This window comes from Nyctereutes procyonoides, unplaced genomic scaffold (assembly GCF_905146905.1).
Source record: "Nyctereutes procyonoides isolate TBG_1078 unplaced genomic scaffold, NYPRO_anot_genome, whole genome shotgun sequence".
Taxonomy (NCBI): Eukaryota; Metazoa; Chordata; class Mammalia; order Carnivora; family Canidae; genus Nyctereutes; species Nyctereutes procyonoides.
In genome coordinates, this window is record NW_026575043.1 from 7003015 (window position 1) to 7023177 (window position 20163).

General features: G+C 36.3%; 1 protein-coding gene and 1 pseudogene across 5 annotated transcripts in view; one reads left to right on the forward strand and one right to left on the reverse strand.

The window, feature by feature from the left end:
- CDKAL1 (CDK5 regulatory subunit associated protein 1 like 1) overlaps positions 1–20163 on the reverse strand; it is a 636452-nt gene that overhangs the window by 432852 nt on the left and 183437 nt on the right. For all 5 annotated transcript variants that reach the window (XM_055322912.1, XM_055322911.1, XM_055322910.1 and 2 more), the window contains one exon: positions 7409–7457. In XM_055322912.1, the coding sequence (XP_055178887.1) occupies positions 7409–7457 (49 nt within the window). The remainder of the gene's footprint in view (positions 1–7408; positions 7458–20163) is intronic.
- Positions 2823–3603, forward strand: LOC129508028 (40S ribosomal protein S3a-like; annotated as a pseudogene).

Sequence of the window (20163 nt, forward strand, 5' to 3'; positions counted from 1 at the left end):
TATGACTTAATAGTAAAAACATCTTTCTAATTTCAATAGGCAATATTTACCTGCAATAATTTGTCTTGTTATCCAGAAGACTATTTTTACAAAGAATTTTTTAAAGGATTTTTGTGTGTGTGTTCAGAGGACATAATATACACATATCAGAAGAAATACAAATTTATATTACCTTCAGAGCTTTCATACAAAAAAAAAAAGTTTTAATGACTAAGTAAACCAAGCCTAAGGTACATGAATGTTTTAAAAGAAAAAAAGAAATATAAATCCTTTAAACCCTATACTTCTTTCCTCAGAATCAGTTATATGTGTTGTTGAATTACCAAGATGATACTTAAGAAAATCCTAAATTCATTATAATCTGTTCTCTCCTAAAGCAAATGCTATAAATGGAGGGAATTTTCAGGCCACTATTAAAATAGGGAGGATTCATTCAGAATAACTTGGAACTTTCCATTTTGTTCCCACCAAGACAGATACAAATGGAGTATGCTTTATATGGTTTTATGGTCATTAGAATAGTTAAATGCTTTAGGCATCAATGTAGCATATTAATACATTCTTAAAACATTACTTGGTATATCATAATCAAAATGTAAACAGGCTGTGGCAGAAGCTGTATGTCCAAACCCCCTTCAAGGAAGACATATGAAGAGGGCCCAACAGGAATCAAATGTGGAAACAAGACAGTTGTGGCAAAATCCTCTTGTCAGGCTGTATTCCATCTGGCCCTTCTGGGCAAAGACTTGCTTCTCCACGGAGCATTTATCAAATCAGGGTCCCAGCAAAGCAGATGGCACGCTGCATAATTGAAGAGGTTTTAATAAAGGGACTATTTACTAATGTTTGGCAAGGGTAGGAAAACCAACAAGAGACAATGCAATACTCTCAGGCTAGCAACAATGGGGTGCTGTTTCCACCCCTGGGCCTGAAAAAGCAAAGGAAGGGAACAGTTAGAAGAACCTGGAGAAAGAGATGAATAGAGTGGGCCATCTGACAGGATCTGTCGTTGTCGCTGACAGAAGCACAAAACCAGCAGAAGCAGGGAAGGAAAGAGTGAGAAAGGGTAACAAATATTCCTATCTTACACTCAAGTCACACCTCTAAACTCCAGCTGGAAAAATCTAACCAGGCACCAAAAAGCAAGAATCCTACTGATGCAATACACACAGGTCAGCCTCCATGGACACACATCAAGGTAGAGGATGGGTCCGTAAGGGTAAACAGAAGGCGGATGTCCACTAATGTGCAGGATGCTCAGATGAACATAAAGCAAGCTGCAAATACCACACAAGAAACATCAAATAGCACATCTGCCTGGGGCAAAAGATGTACATATGGAATCAATGGAAGAAAAAGTGAAAATGACAGGATGGAGGAAAGGATCATTAAAATCAACACTAAAGTCACAATTTAGTTTGGTAAGTAACTGGCAACCACTGAAGATACACATGCCAGAGTGTAAAATAATCCCAGGATAATGGTAGCAGCATACATAGTCAGATGGGAAGGAGAGTCACTTGCAGCAGTCAGATTATTCCAGCAGTGTAGGTATTAAGGAGATAGTAAGAAATGAACAGTAACAAAAACTGATCCTGTAGTTATGTCCTAGGTAGCTCGAAAGTCATATGCATTTAATCCTCTCTACTTAGAACTAAGAAAACTGAGCCTCAGAAAAGCAACCTGCTGAAAGTCAACCAAGAACTAATTAGCTGCTACAAATGCCACATTATTTCACTAACTTGTGCTTTCTAAATGAAATATTGGCAATAGAAAGTGAAGAACAGAAGTTCATGGACAGCCCCAGATCTTCATTAGCCAGGAGCTTTCAGATGAGTCATTTGACCGCTTCCCTAGCTCAGCTTCCTTGTTTGCAACTAAAAGCATCTACCAAAATTATTTCTTCCATTTCTAAATTTCTCCTGTTGCATTACTAATACTTAATTCATCAGCCTTGCCACCCTCAAGCCAATCTGCCAATGAACATCCCCATCAACTACATCTTCAACTCATCTTTCACTGTGGAGTCTCAAATTAAATCCAATTTCAATCTCCCCCAATAAATCCATTGAAGCGAAAACTCTTCAGTGAGAAGCCATCCCCAGTCGACTCAAGCTGGAGGTGATAGGCCCTTGGTGATACTGTGATATAACAGGAAATATATATCTGATCTTCATCCTCAGTTCCTAATATAGGGCCCCTAAAACTCGTTTAATTCCCTGAATGATAAGGGTGTGAGGAGCATTCTCATCATAAGCTCCTTTCAACCATATCAGAATTTATGCTAATGAAGTAACTCTTAGAGGATGAAGGCTGGTTGCCAAAGGAACCAATTATGTAATTAGAGGGTTGGATCTTTCAGACCAGATCCCAACCTTTGGGAGTTCAACCATCAATGGCCAATGATTTCATCAACCATGCCTATGTAATGTAGACTCCATTAAAAATCCTAAATGATGGAGCTTCCAGGTTGGTGAACATACTGAGGTGCTGAGAGGGTGGTATACCCAGAGAGGCAGGATGTGGAAGCTCCACTTCCATTACCATATAGCTTGCCCTGAGCATTTCTTCCATTTGGATGTTCCTGAGTTATGATCTTTATAATAAACCAGTTTTCCTGAGTTCTACAAGCTACTCTAGCAAATTATCAAACCTAAGTAGGGGGTCATGAGAACCCAAGTGATAGCTAGTGACAGTCTGGACTTGCAGTTGGCATCCAAAGTGGTGGGAATTGTAATGGAATTGAGTCTTTAACCTATGAAGTCTGTGCAAACTCCAGTGAGTTAGTGTCAAATCTGCTTGCTTGCTCTCTGAGCAGCGCTATGGTGGCTGGAAAGAACAAACACCTTATGAAAGGCAGCAAAAAGGGAGGCAAGAAGAAAGTGGTTGATCCACTTTCTGAGAAAGACTGGTATAATGTGAAAGCACCAGTGATATTCAATATAAGAAATATTGGGAAAAAACACTAGTCACAAGAACTCAAGGAACCCAACTGGTATGTGATGGCCTCAAGGGCTGTGTTTTTGAAGTGAGCCTTGCTGATCTGCATGATGAAGCAGTTGCATTTAGAAAATCCACACTAACTATTGAGGATATTCAGGGCAAAACTGGCTGCCTAGTAATTTCCATGGGATGGATCTTATCAGTGACAAAATGTGCTCCATGGTCAAAAAATGACAGACCAGGATTGAAGCTCATGCTGATATCAAGACTATCAATGCTTATTTGCTTCGTCTATTTTGTGTTGATTTTACTTAAAAATACAGCAGTCACATTCAAAAGACCTCTTACACTCAGCACCATCAGGTCTGCCAAAATCAGAAAAAGATTATGGATATCATGACCCGAGATGTATAAATGACTTGAAAGGAGGAGTCAATGAACGGATTCCAGACAGCATTGGAAAAGACACAGTAAAGGCCCGCCAATCTATTTATCCACTCCATGATGTCTTGGTTAGAAAAGTAAAAAAGTTGAAGAAGCCCAGTTTGAACTGGGAAAGCTCATTAAGCTTCATGGGAAGGCAGTATCTGAAAAAGCTAGACCCGTGCTAAAGTTGAACAAACTGATGAATATGAGCCATTAGTTCAAACATCTGTTTAAAATTCAGATATTTAATGGTAACCAACAAAAAAAATCTTATTTGTGACGTTTAAATTTTAAAAATTGCTTTGTACAGAAAACCTATACATTTGGTGTCAGAAGTATTTTCAGTATAGAAAAACATAGTTTGCCTTTACCTTCTATGATTTCCTATAGAAATTATATTTCTAGAAGCCATTTGGTAGCCTTCAGAGCACAATATTACTATTTGTTGTTATTTAATAGACTTTATTTTTTACATCAGGTTTAGGTTCATAGCAATATTGAGCAGAAAAGTACAAGTTCCCATATGCCACCCTCACCCTTGTTGTCCCTATTATCATCCTCCACCAGTCATACATTTGTTACATCAATAAACCTACACCGAAACATCACCAGCACCCCGAGACCATATTACAATTCACTCATGGTGCCGAACATTCTATGGGCTTGGGAAAATCTGTAATGACATGTATCCACCATTATAGTATCTATAGAAGAATATCACCAACCTAAAACATTCCCTTATAATCTGCCCAATAATCTTTCTCCCCCTGCCCCAACACTGGCAACACTGATCATTTTACTGTCTCCATGGTTTTGCCTTTGCAGAAGTCACAGAGTTGGAATCACAGTATGTAGCCACTTCTGATTGACTTCTTTCACTTGGTAATGTGCATTTAAGTTTCTTTTAGGTCTTTTCATGACTTGATAGCTCATTTCTTTTCAGCACTGAACAATATTCCATTGCCTATACAGACTAGTTTATCCATTTACCTACCGAAGGACATCTTGGCAATCATGCTTTTGGCAATTATGAATAAAGGTGCTACAAACATCTGTATGTAGATTTTTGTGCGAACAAAAATATTCAGCTCCTTTGGGTATATGCCAAAGAGAGTGGACACTAGATCATATGGTAAAAGTATATTATAAGAAACTGCCAAACTGTTCTCCAAAATGGTTGTACCATTTCACACTACTACCAGCAATAAATGAAATCTCCTGTTTTCCCACATCCTCACCAACATTTCGGGTTGTCAGTGATCCAGATTTTAGCCATAAATATAAGTGTGTAGTAGTATCTCATTTTAATGGCATTTCATCACCGACATGAGGTAGAACATCTTTTCATACGCTTATTTTCCATCTATATATCTTCTTTGGTGAGATGTCTGATGAGGTATTTGGTCCATTTTTTAATTAGGTTGTTTACTTTCTTATTGTTGAGTTTTAAGAGTTCTTTATACATTTTGGATAATAGTCCTTCACCAAACACATCTTTTACAAACATTTTCTCGCAGTCTGTGTCTTGTCTTTTCACTCTCTTGATAGTCCTTTTTGCAGAGAAGTTTTTAATTTTAATGAAGTACAGCTTGTCAATTATTTCTTTCATAGATCAAGCCTTTGGTGTTACATCTAAGAAGTCATCACCATAGCCCAGGTCACCTATCTGTTCTCTTGTGCTATCTTTATCACCATTAATTTAAAAAATATGTACATACTGAGTGACTAGTATGTGGCTGGTACTTAAGACAAGATGAATAAAGCAACAAAACTTCAAGCATCCTGAAGCACTACTTTCAGAAACTCAGTCAACCACTAACAATGTTTCTCAAGTGGGAGAGATCAGAGAAGTCACAGCAGAGTTGTGTAAATGCAGTATCAAACTTAAGAGCACAGGCATTGAAGCAGGCCTGCCTGGATATGAATCCCAACCCTGCCACTCACTAGCTGTGCACGCCTGTGTCCCAGCTTCCTCAACTGAAAAATGAGGAAAATATTCATACCCACACTTCACTTCACAATACTGCTGTGAAGATTAAATGATATAATCCAGGGAAAAGGCTTTGGCATAGTGCCTATTACACCCAAACTGCACAGTTAATGCCAGCACTTCTACATTCTCCAAGATAGGGACTCAGGCATATAGTTTAACAAACTATTCAAAATTATCACTGCTTTAAGTTTTTAATCATGGTATTTCATTTTATTTTGAGTTTCAAAGAAGACTGAGGTATACTCTAATTCTCATAATCCATGGCCAGCTAATAAATCAAGGAGTCAAAATAAATGAATAAACAGCATGTGGAAGATTAGTGGACACAGTCAGCAGGAAAAGTATGTGGTTAAAAATCCCAACTTGGTGAAAGTAGTCTGTTTTCCTTTTTTTAGACACACAATGCCCACATATAAGAAAATGATTAAAATTTTAAGTGAGAAGCTTAATTCATGTAATATTTCATTATTACATTACTGGTTTTTATTTGTACTAATCTAACAGAGGAAAACAGACTATGAGTATTTAAAAATTAAACCACAGAACTGAGGATAATTTATTTCTCAGTGACTTCAATAAGAATATGGTTCAAAACACCACAGCTAATGAAACAAAGCATAGTTCTATTCTCTAGTCTAACTACAGAAATTATACACAGGAGAATATTAAAATTGAATAGTACTTTTAAAAGTAATTTTAGGGGCACCTGGCTGGCTCAGCTGAAAAAGCGTGAGACTCTTGATTTCATTGTGAACTTGAGCCCCGTGCTGGGTATATAGATTACTTTAAAAAAAAAAATTAAGTATTTTTAAAAAGGGTAACTGCAACTAATTAGGTGACATGAAAACATGCAAATAATGTCAACTATATCTCAATAAAACTGCTAAAAATACACATAAGTAAAATCATTACCTTTTTTTTTTTTAAGTTGGCTCCACACCCAGCATGGAACCCAACATTAGGCTCAAATTCAAAACTGTGAAATCAAGACCTGAGCTGATATGAAGAGTTGGATACTTAACCAAATGAGTTACCCAGGTGTCCCTCATTTCTTTCTTTTTTCTTGCTCTTTCTTTCTTTCTTTTGCTTGCTTTCTTTTTCTTTCTTTCTTTCTTTCTTTCTTTTTCTTTCTTTCTTTCTTTAGATTCTATTTATTCATGAGAGAAACACAAAGAGAGAGGCAGAGACACAGGCAGAGGAAGAAGCAGGTTCCATGCAGGGAGCCCGAAATGGGACTCGATCCCAGGTCTCCAGGATCACACCCTGGGCTGAAGGTGACGCTAAACCGCTGAGCCAACCAGGCTGCCCTCATTTCCTTATTTTAAAACTGATTATGTCTTTCTGATCTGAAATGCAAATGAAATCTATTTCATACAAAAATAAAAATGAGATTTAAAAAAAGGACTATGATCTTACTCATTTATAAGCCAATCAGATATATAACCCCTATATTAGACTGGACAATGCATGAATCAGTCAGTCAAGGACAAAATGTTACACTTTTATATGTAAATAAATATTAACTGATACTTTTATAATACAGTTCAAACAATACAGTAGTTCCTCCATCTTATCAGCCAAGGGATACAGTCCAAGACCCCCCAGGGGATACCTGAAAGTATGCAGGGATAAATAGTACCAAACCCTTTATGTACTGTGTTTTTCCCTAAACATACATAGCTACAATGAAGTTTAATTTATAAATTACACCCAGTAAGAGGTTAACAATAACTAATAATAAAATAGAAAAATTACAACCATAGACTGCAATAAAAGTTATGTGAATGTTGTCTCTCTCTCTTTCTCTTAAAGTGTCTTATTGTCCTGTATTCATCCTTCTTCTTCTTGTGATGATATGACGGGAAGCGAGGTGAAGAGATAGACACTGTGATGTAGGGTCAGGCTACTACTGACCTTCTGACATAAGTTAGAAGGACAATCATCTGCTTCTGGACATCGGCTGACTGTGGCTAACTTTATCCCAGAAAGCGGATAATGAAGGGGGGAGTACCATAAACATCTGCTTATCCCACTTTCAGCAATTACCTTTAATCGTTTCCTCCACAACTTCTACCACTCGATCTATCTGTTGAACCTAAAAAGAAAACAAATTACATTAGACAAGCAATTTACATGGATAAGAAACATTAACTTGTGTTTACCTTTCTGCTTGAGTCAGTGTATCACATTTTCTAAGCATATGAATATAGGTTGTTTTTAATTAATGCATTTGGAGATATTATAAAAAATATTCTGTATTAATGTTTTGTGTTACAGTGAAGTATGAAATTACCTCCCTCCTGTCCTCCAATGATAACTGAAGAAATCATAATACATTTAAATAAACTGCCTGGAGTTCTGTTAGCATAGCCTATCAACATAAACTCAACACATCCTGAGATATAAAGTGATGTTTAATTAAAACATGTCTCTTCACACACACATTCTCTTCATTCTTCAAGAAAAATGGCAGAAGATGACAACCTACACAAAAGGATATGCTGGTATTAAGGAGATCTATCCCAAATACTATGCTGTCCTATTCTAAGTGAAACCCCCTTTTATGGATGTCTACCATGTACTGGGCACTGTGCTCAGGTCAATAGAATACAAAGTCAAATAATAATAGCTCCTACCCTAGATACAAGTGACTAAGGGGACTGCCCATGGTACCATAGGAACACAGAGAAAAGGTAACAAATAAATTGTGACTGAATGATCCAGGAATGCTATCAAGGAAAGAAAGGTGACTCTTGAGAGAGAAGCCGGATTAAGATACGAGAAGCCCATTAATAAGACTGAGTTAGTGTGGCTAGGGTGTAGATGGAAATGTAAAAAGATTATAGTGCAAGAAGCTAAGTGAAGAGAGAAAGTAAAAAAAAAAAAAAAAAAAAAGAGTCATAAGTCGATATTACTTATACCTTAAAATCTTCAAATGATTGCTTTATTATATAATACATGCTCATTGAAAAAATTCAAATAAATTAGAAATATAAAAAGGAAATAAAGTAACCTGTATTATCCTACATCCTCCACTTCCATTCCTAAGATATAATTCATAACAGCCTAATAGATACCAAGACATTTTCCTTTTTTTTTAATTTTTTTTTTAAATTTACTTATGATAGGTACACAGTGAGAGAGAGAGAGAGAGGCAGAGACACAGGCAGAGGGAGAAGCAGGCTCTATGCACCGGGAGCCCGACGTGGGATTCGATCCCGGGTCTCCAGGATCACGCCCTGGGCCAAAGGCAGGCGCTAAACCCCTGTGCCACCCAGGGATCCCCCCAAGACATTTTCCAAAGCAGAACATTTATATATAGATCTGTTCTTTTTCTTATAAATTATGAGATAAATATTGGGAAACAGAAGAGAGAAAATGACAGACCTGCTTCTTTATTTTTTTTCTATATACCATCAGTACATATAGGTCTACTTCATTTATTTTCCTGACTGCCTAGTATTCATGTATAGATATACCATAATGCATTCACCCATTCCCCAACTAATGGACCCTTATGTTATTTTTAATCTTTCATTTTTATACAACAATGATGCAATGAACTCAACTGAGCAAGAACCTATTTAAAAGACTTTAATAAAACTGCAATGGCAAATCCCTTTTAAATATTTCTTTGGCGAGGCCCCTGGGTAGCTCGGTGGTTGAGCATCTGCCTTTGGCTCAGGTCCTGATCCCAAGTCCCACATCAGGTTCCCCACAGAGAGCCTGCTTCTCCTTCTGTCTATGACTCTACCTCTCTCTGTGGGTCTCTCATGAATAAATAAAATCTTGAAAATATAAATACTTAAATATAAATATACATATTTATATTCCTTTGGCCTCAGTACCTTATGGGAAATAAGGATAGACTTCTTAGAACACACTTCGATTAGGTTCTGCCTCTGACCACTCAGCCCAGCATAATGGTAGTAGTTGCAATAATTACTGAGAAATTGTCAAAGGCAAAGTAGCCTCTGTTAGATCTTACGTCCCAAACAAACCTACCTCACTGGAAGCACTAGGTTCTGGCTTTATGAAGAGAATGAATTTGGCTTCCTTATAGAATGTGATCAAAGCCAAAATAATAGAGTTCAAAGAGGAGGAAAGTACCCAACAGACTTAAATGCTACAGAGCTTATAAGTTACCATAAAGACTGGAATGTCTATGCCTGATTTAGCAATGTGGGAATCAATGAACTCAGAGGAAGCAATGAGTTTAGTAGTAATGAATCATAACTAAGAAAACACTGACACCAAATAGAGACTACTCTTACAGACAGATGAGCTGAAGGAAGGAGACATGGGTAGGACAAGAAAGGAAGAGTTGATCAAATTTCCCAGTGAATGGGATGAACAAGATATCAGCTGAGGATACAAGACAGAGAATAAAAGTATTAGAATACAAGAAAATCAAATGGTGAAACAAAAACATGAAAGCTTTTCTATGCAGCTGGGGATCTAATAGCTCAAAAGGATCATTGCACCCAGTCTTATAGCTCGTAAGAAGCAGTATCCCTAGAGAAGAGTCAAAATCTAACTTGTTGGAATAGTTAAAAAATTTAAAAATTTAGGGTAAGCTAAAACTACAATATTCGTAGAAGAAAACATAGCCATAAATGTAGGTGAACCTTAGGTTAGACAGTGATGTTTTAGATATTACACCAAAAACATGAATAACAAAAGAAAAAAGATAAACTGAACACCATCAAAATTAAGGTCTCTTGATACATCAAAGGACACAATCAAGAAAGTAGCAAGACAACACAGAAACTGGGGGAACATTTTTGCAAATCATAAATACATGATTCAGATTAGTATCTAAAATGTATAAGGGGCTCCTTCAACTCAATTACAAAAAAGACAAATAAACCATAGAAAAATGGGCAAAAATGAATCAGTCAGTTAAGTGTCTGACTCTTGATTTCAGCTCAGGTCATGATCTCCAGGTAATGAGTTCAAGCCCTGCACTCGGCTCCATGCTGGGCATGGTGCATACCTTAAAAAAACAATAAAATAAAAATGAGCAGGGGCACCTGGGCAACTCAGTCAGTAAAGTGTCTGACTCTTGATATCAGCTCAAGTCATGATTTCAGGGTCATGAGATCAAGCCCCGCATTGGGTTCCAGGCTTAGCATGGACTCTTCATGAGATTCTCTTTCTCCTTGTCCTTTTGCCTCTGCCCCTTCTTTGCTCGCACTCCCTCTCTCTGATAAATAAAATCTTTTTAAAAAAATAAAAATAGGCAAAAGATTTTAATAGACACTTCTCCAAGGAAGACATACAAGTGGCCCAAGAGCATATGAAAAAAATGTTCAAAATCCTTAGCCAATCAGGGGATGCAAATCAAAATCACAATGGAGGAATGGGGAGCTATTGTTTAATGGGTCTAGATTTTCAGTTTGGAGAAATGAAAACACCCTGGAGGCGAATTGTGGTGATGGTTGCACAATAGGGTGAATGCACTTAAAGGCACTAAAATATACACCTAAAACGAATCAAAACAGTAACTTTTATGTTATATATATTTTACCATAATGAGATACTACTTCATACCCACTAGGATAGCTACAGTCAAAAAGACAGATAATAACAAGTGTTGGCAAAGATAGAAGCTGGAACCCTCCCACATTGCTAGTGGGGATGTAGTAAAATGGTGCAGTTGCTTTGGAAATAGTCTGGCAGAGCCTCAAATAGTTCAACAGAGTTATAATATGATCTAATAATTCCAATCCTAAGTATACACGCAAGAGAAATAAAAACATATGTCTACACAAAAACTCATACACAAATCTTCATAGCAGCATTATTCAACATAAGTAAAAGGTAGAACCAACTGAAGTCTCATTAACTGATCAATTTAAAAAAAAGTGGCATATCCATATAATGAAATATCATTACACCATAAAGGGGAACATGATATACAGTAGTCCACCCTTATCCATGGTTTCATTTACCTGCAAGCCAGAAACAGATGGTGCTATGACATATCATCTGAAGGTCAATAGGAACCTAATGCTAGATCACAGTGCCTATATCATTTAACTCACTTCATCTCATCAAGTAGGCATTTTACCATGTCACATCATCACAATTAGAAGGATGAGTACAGTAGGATGACCACAGGACATTAAGATATTCTGAGGGAGACCACACTCACATACTATATTACTTAATATATTACCTTGCATTATATTTTTATTATAGCACATGATTATAATTGTTCTTTTTTATTAGTAGTAATTGTGGTTAATCTCTTGTTATACCAATATATAAATTAAACTTTAGCATAGGTATGTACATGTAAGAAAAAACACAGTATACATAGGGTTCAATACAATCCAGTTTCTAGTGTACACTGGGGATCTTAGAACACATTCCCCATAGATAAAGGGAGGACTCCTAAATGCTAAAATATTAAGCTAACTGAAAGAAGCCAGACCAAAAAAGGGCAAAAATTGTATGAGTCCATGTATATGAAATGGCCAGAATGGTTCAATCTTCAATGACAAAGTAGATTAATGACTGTCTATGGATGGCAGTAAGAGAAATGAGAGAAACTGCCAGAGCGCTGATTTCTTCCTAGAGGAATGAAAAAATTCTAAAATTGATTGTGGTGATTGTGGCATAACTCTGAATATATTAAAAACCATTAAATTATACATGTTCTATGAAAGCACTGCATAGTGTGTCAATTATGCCTCAAAAAAGTTGTTATTACAATAATAATAATAATATGGGCCACCTGACTCTTGGTTTTAGCTCAGGTCATGATCTCAGGGTCGTGATATAGAGACTCAGGTCAGACTCCATGCTCAGATTTGAATCTGCTTCAGACTCCCTCCCTCTGAGCCTTCATCCCCAACTCTCTTTCAAATAAATAAATAAATCTTTTTTTAAAAAATTAATAATAACATAGGTTGAAAGTGGTCAAATGTTCTAATGCCAAGGTCATGAAACTCAAGGAAAATCTGAGGAAATATTTCAAATTACTGAAGCCTAAAGAAACCTGACAACTGCACCCAACTTTGCATCTGGGTTTTTAATATCCCTCTAAAGGACATTATTAGGACAACTAGCAAGAGCTGAATAAGGTCTGTGTACTAACTTATGTCAATGTATCTATGTTAATTTTCTGATTTTTATTATTATACTATAGTAGTATAGGAAAACATCCTTGTTTTTGAAATATATGCATATTCAGAAGTAAAAGGACATCATGTTTGCATCTTACTCTCCAAAGGATCAGAATGAATGGTATATGTATATGTGTGTGTGTGTGTGTGTATAATTCTTTTTATATATATATATATATATATATATATATATATATATGGAACAATAAGCAAGTTTGGTAAAATACTAACATTTGAGGACTCTGGGTAAAGGGTATATGGTAATTCCTTTTGTTTGCAACTTTCCTGTGAGCAGGAAATTATGTCAAAATAAAAGTTTAAAAATGTGTGTCTGCATGCATATATGTGTTAAAGAAATAAAGAGATTTTTCTTTATGCTGATGGACACGCAGAATTTGCTTGAAAGTATGCAGCTAAAAATAAATTCTAATTTTTTAAGTACTTGATGACATTTGCTTTACAGCAGAAAAATCAATGTTCCCTGTACATAATTTAATCACCAGATGGTGGTGTGGAGGACCTCTAAGGACTTTAAAAAGAAGGGTGTACCAAATATTAAGACAAAGAAAAAAAAAAGCATTTGATTACAAACACTCAAGGGGAAAGTTCAGTGAATGACTTAAAGAAAATATTGTGCTGTTTCCATTTCTAGTGAGAAGGATATCTGAGGAAGTGGTGGGAGAAAAAGAAAGAAATGCAAGCAGAGAAGGAAGGGAGAAAAGAGCCAGGGGAGAGAGGGCTATTGGAAGAGGGGAGTTAGAAGGCAAAAGGAGAACATGTGGGAGGCAGGGGGAGAAGAAAAAACAATCACGAGAGAACAAACTCAAGATTCATACACAGTAATGAAGAATATATTGAATTCATTCTGGAGAGAAAAGGAAAGCTGTTCTTAATTAATACTATAAATTGTAGCCCTGAACACACAAGAGCTTAGTTTCTGGCATATAATTCAAATAAAACAAATAAAATAGTATCTTGTGTCCTTCAGGCACTTAGTTATAAATATACAGAAAAAAAAATTAAAAAGACATGCAATATGTTCTATTACTGACTCCATATGTCCTCAACAATGCAGAAAGGAGTTAGTGAACAAACAATTCATAAATAACATTAATGAGTCACTCTGCCGCAGAACTTTTAAAAGAAATCCATAAAAATATTTTATTCAGCTATTATGAGCCACTCCAAATTTATAACTGAACATACTGAAGAAACAAACCTGTACCAAGTCACCTAAAGCAAATAAAAGTGCTCTTCTGGAATTTCCTAATGGTTTAGAGCTATATCACCCAACAGAACATTCTGCCATGATGGAAATGTCATATGCTGGGCCTTCCAACATGGCAGCCCCAGCCAGGCCCCATGCGGTTACCATGTACTTGAAATGTGACTACTGTGAATGAGAAACTAACTTTAATTAATTTAAAGTCACATGCGGGTACTGGCAGCCATACCAGAAAGCACAGGTTTACAATATGGCTAAGAGAGCCACACAGTTTGTGACAATTTGTTATGGCAGCTCTAGGAAACGTATACACATCTCAGACACAAATTGGACAATGAGGCTAAAAAAACAAAAAGTCCAGTTAGGGAGTAAGCTGATATTGTTCTGCAGTCCAGAAGTTCTGCTTTGGGATCCATTTGGAAGTATCTTTTTTTTTTCTTGGACAACCAGCTAGATAAGTTAATGACTACTAATAACACAGTGATGGCTGACATTTTTTGAGCAATTACTATGTCCCAGGCTCTGTGCTAACACATCACATGCATTATTACATTTAATCCTCATGACATTCCTAGGCAGTGGATACTATTGTTATTTCCGAGGCTAAGAGAACCAAGGCAATAAGGATATCCAGCTAAAGTCTTGCCAAAGATTTTTTTAGTAGATCGTATGGAGGAATGGCATGTGGATGGCACATTTCATGAATTTTCCTTTTCCTATACACATGGAGGTTATTACCTAATGATCACAGAATGTTATCTGACTAAACCTGGACTCTCAAGAGACCCCAGTAACAACTGTTCCCCCAAGCTTTGCCCCACAAATCACCACTAGTATGCATGCATTCACTTGACAAAAATCTCTTATGCACCAACAAAGCACTGTTCTGGGGATTTAATGGCAGAAAATACAAAGTCCCCACTTCATGGGCCTTACATTCTAATGAGGGAAGGGGGCAAATCACATAAACAACTGAAAATGTTCATTTCTCATCATGACAGAGGCTATGAAAAAAATAAAATCTGGGAGTGGCCAGAGGTAGAGAGGGCAATTTTGCTACAGGGATCCAGATGAACCTCCAGGTAAACCCTAAGACAGATGCATCAATGTGTACCTCTGGGCTGAGATGGAAATGGTGGTGAGTGAAGGGCAGAGCAAAGGGAGAGAAGGTCAGTTAAAGGAGGAAGATGAGGGGAGACATCATACTCCTATTAGATTCAATTCCACTTGTACAAGAAAGTCACTGTGGGGTGAACAGAACTATTTCAACAGCATCACTCAGGCTAATTCAGTGTAATTCTATTGAAAATGTACAAAGATTATTCTTTTCCTACATTCCTCTGTTATTTGGTGAGTCTTTTTTATACTTGCACGGATCTGGCTGTGGTTTTACTATTTATAGATTTTATCCCAAGACACCTCAAATCCTATTAAAAGAGAGGTTAATACATTACAGGTACATATTAACACAGATCCAAAAGAATTCTCTCATAGGCTCTCTTAATTTGGATTGTATGTAAAAAAAAAAAGGACAATCGGTTATTACCATTCTAATTAAGAAATTTCAGAGAAAAACTTCAAAACCACCTAAAGATTCTATCAACCTTAAAAAAAAGGTCTTTCTATCTCTGTTAAGAACTATATTATAAAAAGCCTTTCCATCAAATTAAGTCCAAACTTTTCACTTTTATGTTAATGGGAGTTTAATTCAATAATCAGCATTTGGTAGGTTAAAGTTCAATATTGACTTCTCTGTAAAAAAACAAAACAAAAACAAATTTTTCTCTCTAAAAATTTTTCTCTTGGCTGTTAAGGAAAGTCCCTACGTCTACATATGGTATTGTAAAAGAGCTCAATGTCCAAATCTCTAAAATTTGGGGAAGTCCACAGTAGTCACTAAGCTAACCCTACTAGAAAAAACACTGAATTCACAAGTCTATGAACAAGTTTGCTCATGAGGTACACAGAAGAATAGCGGTTGCTACATGTGGTTTAACTTCTTGAACAAAACTTTCTCATTTCTCAGTACAGTTTTATTTTCTTTCATTTCTTCATTGAGAAAAATTCTTCCCCCATAGTAGAAATAGCCCTTTCATCAAAAATTATACGGCAGCACATTCTACACATCACTAAAAGTATATTTTCTACCTGAATGGTACCAGCCAGTGACTAACACTCGGTTAAGAGGTAAGATTTACTAATTGACAGATAAGCCAGACTAGATGGATGCCAAGCAAACAGTATCGGTACCAGAAACTTCTCCCTCCTAAATCCAATTAAGATACCTATAAAACTTTCTGTAGTGGAAAAAAACAACTTTCAGCAATTATAACAAAACTCAACATACTAAGCACAATTGTATAGAGACACATTAGAATACTATAATCATATTCAATAATAGAGTATTATTACAGAGTTAAAAAATGACTTTAAAGTGATCTGATACTAAAGTTAAAAAGAGTAATAACAGAACCAAATCACAAATATACATTACAGATATAAAACATCAACTAATAAATAACGCTGTCACAGGCAGGATGTTCAAGTCCTAAGCCCTAGAACCTATATGGTTCCCTGGCAAACAGACCTCGCAGATGTGATGAGATTAGCCTGGATTCTCTAGATGGGCCCATCTATTCACATGAGTCCTTAAAAGGTGAGAGTCTTCCCCACCCGGGATAGAGAGAGAGACATTGATAAAGAGGTCAGAGAGAGAGGGCACTGCTGGCTTAAAACAAGAATGGGACCCAAGTCAGTGGAATGTGTGTGGCCTCAAAAAGTTGCAAAAGGCAACAAAAAAGACTCTCAGAGCCTCCAGGAAAGAATGCAGCCCTGTCAACACCTTGATTTTAGTCTAATAAAACTCATATCCAACTTCTGGTCTCCAGAATTGAAAAAGAATAAATACACACCGAGTATTTATTGTGTATTGTATATAAGCAACTATATTTGTGGCAATTCATTATGTGGCATACAAAACTGATGTGTTAATTAAGAAACCAACATATGATAGCATCAGCACCATGAAACGGGAAAAGTTTAAAACCAAGTGCTATGGGAAAAAAGAGAATATGGAAAAAATTAAGTTAAATGCATACCTTATATTTAACATTCATTCAAAAAATATTTATTGAGCCAGACACCGTACTAAGCACTGAAAGTAGTGCAAAATATCTAAAAATGTAAAATAATAATAAACCAAGTCCCTGGCTCTAAAGGAGTGTCCATCAGAATAAGTGCAAATAAACTGAAAAGTTGAAGTAATCCTTTTCACACCTTAAAAAAAAAAAAAAAAAAAAAAAGCTTTAAAGGTTTAAATGCATACGTTTATCAGACCTGTTCTGAGATCCTGGGAATATAAATTTAAAGTTTTGAAACCACAGAAGAATCTCATTACCAACTCATCAGTCCCCCTGCCCCAAATTTCCAAGTTTCTAATATATCAAAAATTTTAAAGGCAATGAAAAATGATAAAAAGACAGAGAAATCTTTCCCCTATGTTAAAATAGGTTGATTTTCTACTGTTCAGATATAGGAGTCCTTCACATATTCTGGATATAAACTGTTTAGGAGATAATATGTTTTGCAACTCTTTTCCCCCAGTCTATGGCTTGCCTTTTCATTTCCTTAATAGTATTTTCTGAGGAACAAAAATACTGAATTTTGATGAAGTCCAATTTATCAACTTTCTTATGTCCTAAGAAGTGTGTGTGTGTGCGTGTGTGTGTGCATGTGCACAGTCTCCTAAGAAACAGTTTCTTAACATCACCAAAATAGAGGGGAAGGTGGTAAAAGATTTGAACACTTTGCCAAAGATATATCAATGGCAAATAATCATATGAAAATACACTGAATATCATGAGTCAAAAGAGAAAAGCAAATTAAAAGCCCCAAAGAGATACCGCTACACACCTAGTACAATTGCTAAGATTAGAATGCCAGCAGTACCAACTTTAGGTGAGGATGCAAAGTAACTGCAAAACAAAATGGTATAGCAGTCCTGGAAAATATTTTGGCAATTTTTTACAAGGTTGAGCAGATGTTTACCATATGACTAGAGGCAATATCACTCCTGGGCATTGACCCAATAGAGTGCAGACATGTACCCACACAAAGATTTACACATGAATGCTTATAGGAGCTTGATTCTTAGGGGCCCCAAAACTGTAAACAACACAAATTTCTATCAACTTGTGAACAGATAAACTGTGCTCTATCCCTAAAGTGAAATAATTCTAGACAATAAACAGTAACGAACTATCAATAATCACAACAACATGGATGAATACTGAATGCATCAATGCTAAGTGAAAAAGAAATAAAGTAACATATAATTCCATTTCCAGGACATTCTGAAAATGGCAAAACTATAAGGGCAGAAATCAGAAGAACAGTTGCCAAGGACGGTGAGTATGTGTATTTGGTGGGGGAGGGAGGCTGGTGTTGGGAGGGGGGTTGACCACAAAAAAAACACAAGGGAACTTTCTGGTGTAATGGAAATGTTCTGTATCTTAATTATATCTTAGTTGTGCTTATCCAACAGTATACATCTGTCAAAATCCCTCAAAGATAAATTTCTTTATAAATTATAGCTCAATAAATCTCACTTAAAGTAAGAAAAAAGATTGGTATAAATAACGTACAAGAAAATAATGAATACAGAGCATATAGAAGCAACCACTAGATCATATGGCTTCTAATTGCCACTTTTTCAGGTTACACAACTCTCCACTGTCTTTTTCCATGTCCTATGGGGTCTGATCTAAGCATTACATGGAATGCAAACTTTTCTCCCCTCACACTACCCTGTTTATTATTCATGAGCATTGCTGCAAACCACACCTCTTAAACCTAACCCCTCCGCATTACACTCCAGTCAGGGGTCAGGACACACTACTTGGCATTCCTCTCCCTTTCTGGTGCCCTTAAGCATGCATGCTTTTCTTCAGATACACTGTTGCTTCTGCTGAAAGCCTTCTTTCTCCATCAAACCACCACTCAGGCTTTGAAGCCCAAGTCAAGGATGGTTTCATCCAATGTGCGCCCACCAGACTTTATCCCTCTGCACATTTGATCATGATTATTTGCACCTCTCTTCAGATTTCATGGTTTTTAGGGGAAAGACATTTTACTCAGCTCTGTAACTCTAGCAAATAGTTCTTGTTCCAGGCACAGTGGTATGCTCAATGCTGATTCTACTAGCAAGTGAATTATATAAAAATGAAAATAACAATCATAAAGCTAATACAGAGAGAGCACTTACTATATGCCAGGCACCATGCTAACTAATCACATTACAGGTAACTGAATTAATAACCCTTACAAAACTCAGAGTTAGGTCCTATTATTATCACCTATCCAAAGATAAAGAAACTGAGGCAAAGAGAGGTTAAGTGGCTCGTACACAGTTGCACAGCTAATAAGTGCACAGCACAGTTGCATCTGGGATATGAGCCTATGCAATCCAGCTCCTGAGTGCATGCTCTTACTTACTACAATACCCTTTACTTCTTTTCACATTTGAATAACTGAAGACTGTGTACGCATACAGGTAAAATTAGGAAAGGCCATAAAAGAAATAAAAATAGATCTAAGAAGGAATAAACGTCAACGGGCTTTTAAATTTACATGTCATTCTGTTATGATACTGCCTTTTTGATAATTACAGGCATAAAAACAAAAGTTAATATAACAAGATGACATATGGAAAGCCATGAAGTAGAGACAGCGAGAAGACATCATTTTTCAATCTTTGCCCTTGATATCAATGCCACTATTACTGGTACACTATCCCACTTCATGAATTCATTTCCTTTTGCAATATATGACAGAAATATTCTCAAATATAGCTCTTTCAAATGCTACTTTATTTATACATGTAATTTTCAAATTAAAGTGTCTGCATTTGAAATACTCACCATGCTGTTTGACTTTTCAGTATTAGGGCAGCCTGCCTGAAAAGATGTTTAAAGCACTACAAACCAATCTGGTTAACAGTCCCTGAGATAAGTGGACACCTGTGTGAAGCAACATTTTTGTTCAGCTATCCAAAGAAAACTGCACCTGTCTGCAGGGCTCACAGCTGGGAAATCAGCAAGTTTTGTCATTTATAAATTGTTTTACATCAAATGATATATTCTGCTGTGAATTGCATGTTTTCAAATGTTAATAACCTATGTATTAATTCACAGTTTACTTAGGATTTCTAGAGTATACAATCACAAAGATAAGCCTAATGATCAAGTTCAAATGCAGTCCCTGTTTATGAATTAGCACAGGAAATTGACACAAAATGTACAATTTTGTAAATATGCTTTCCTAAAGGGAGTACGAGTCAGCCTTCCTAATAAATGTCACGCCTATTAATGACGACTACTGCAAAAAATGGAGAAATAATACTACCTTAAGAAGAACTTAAGCAAATAAATTGTTTAACCCACCTA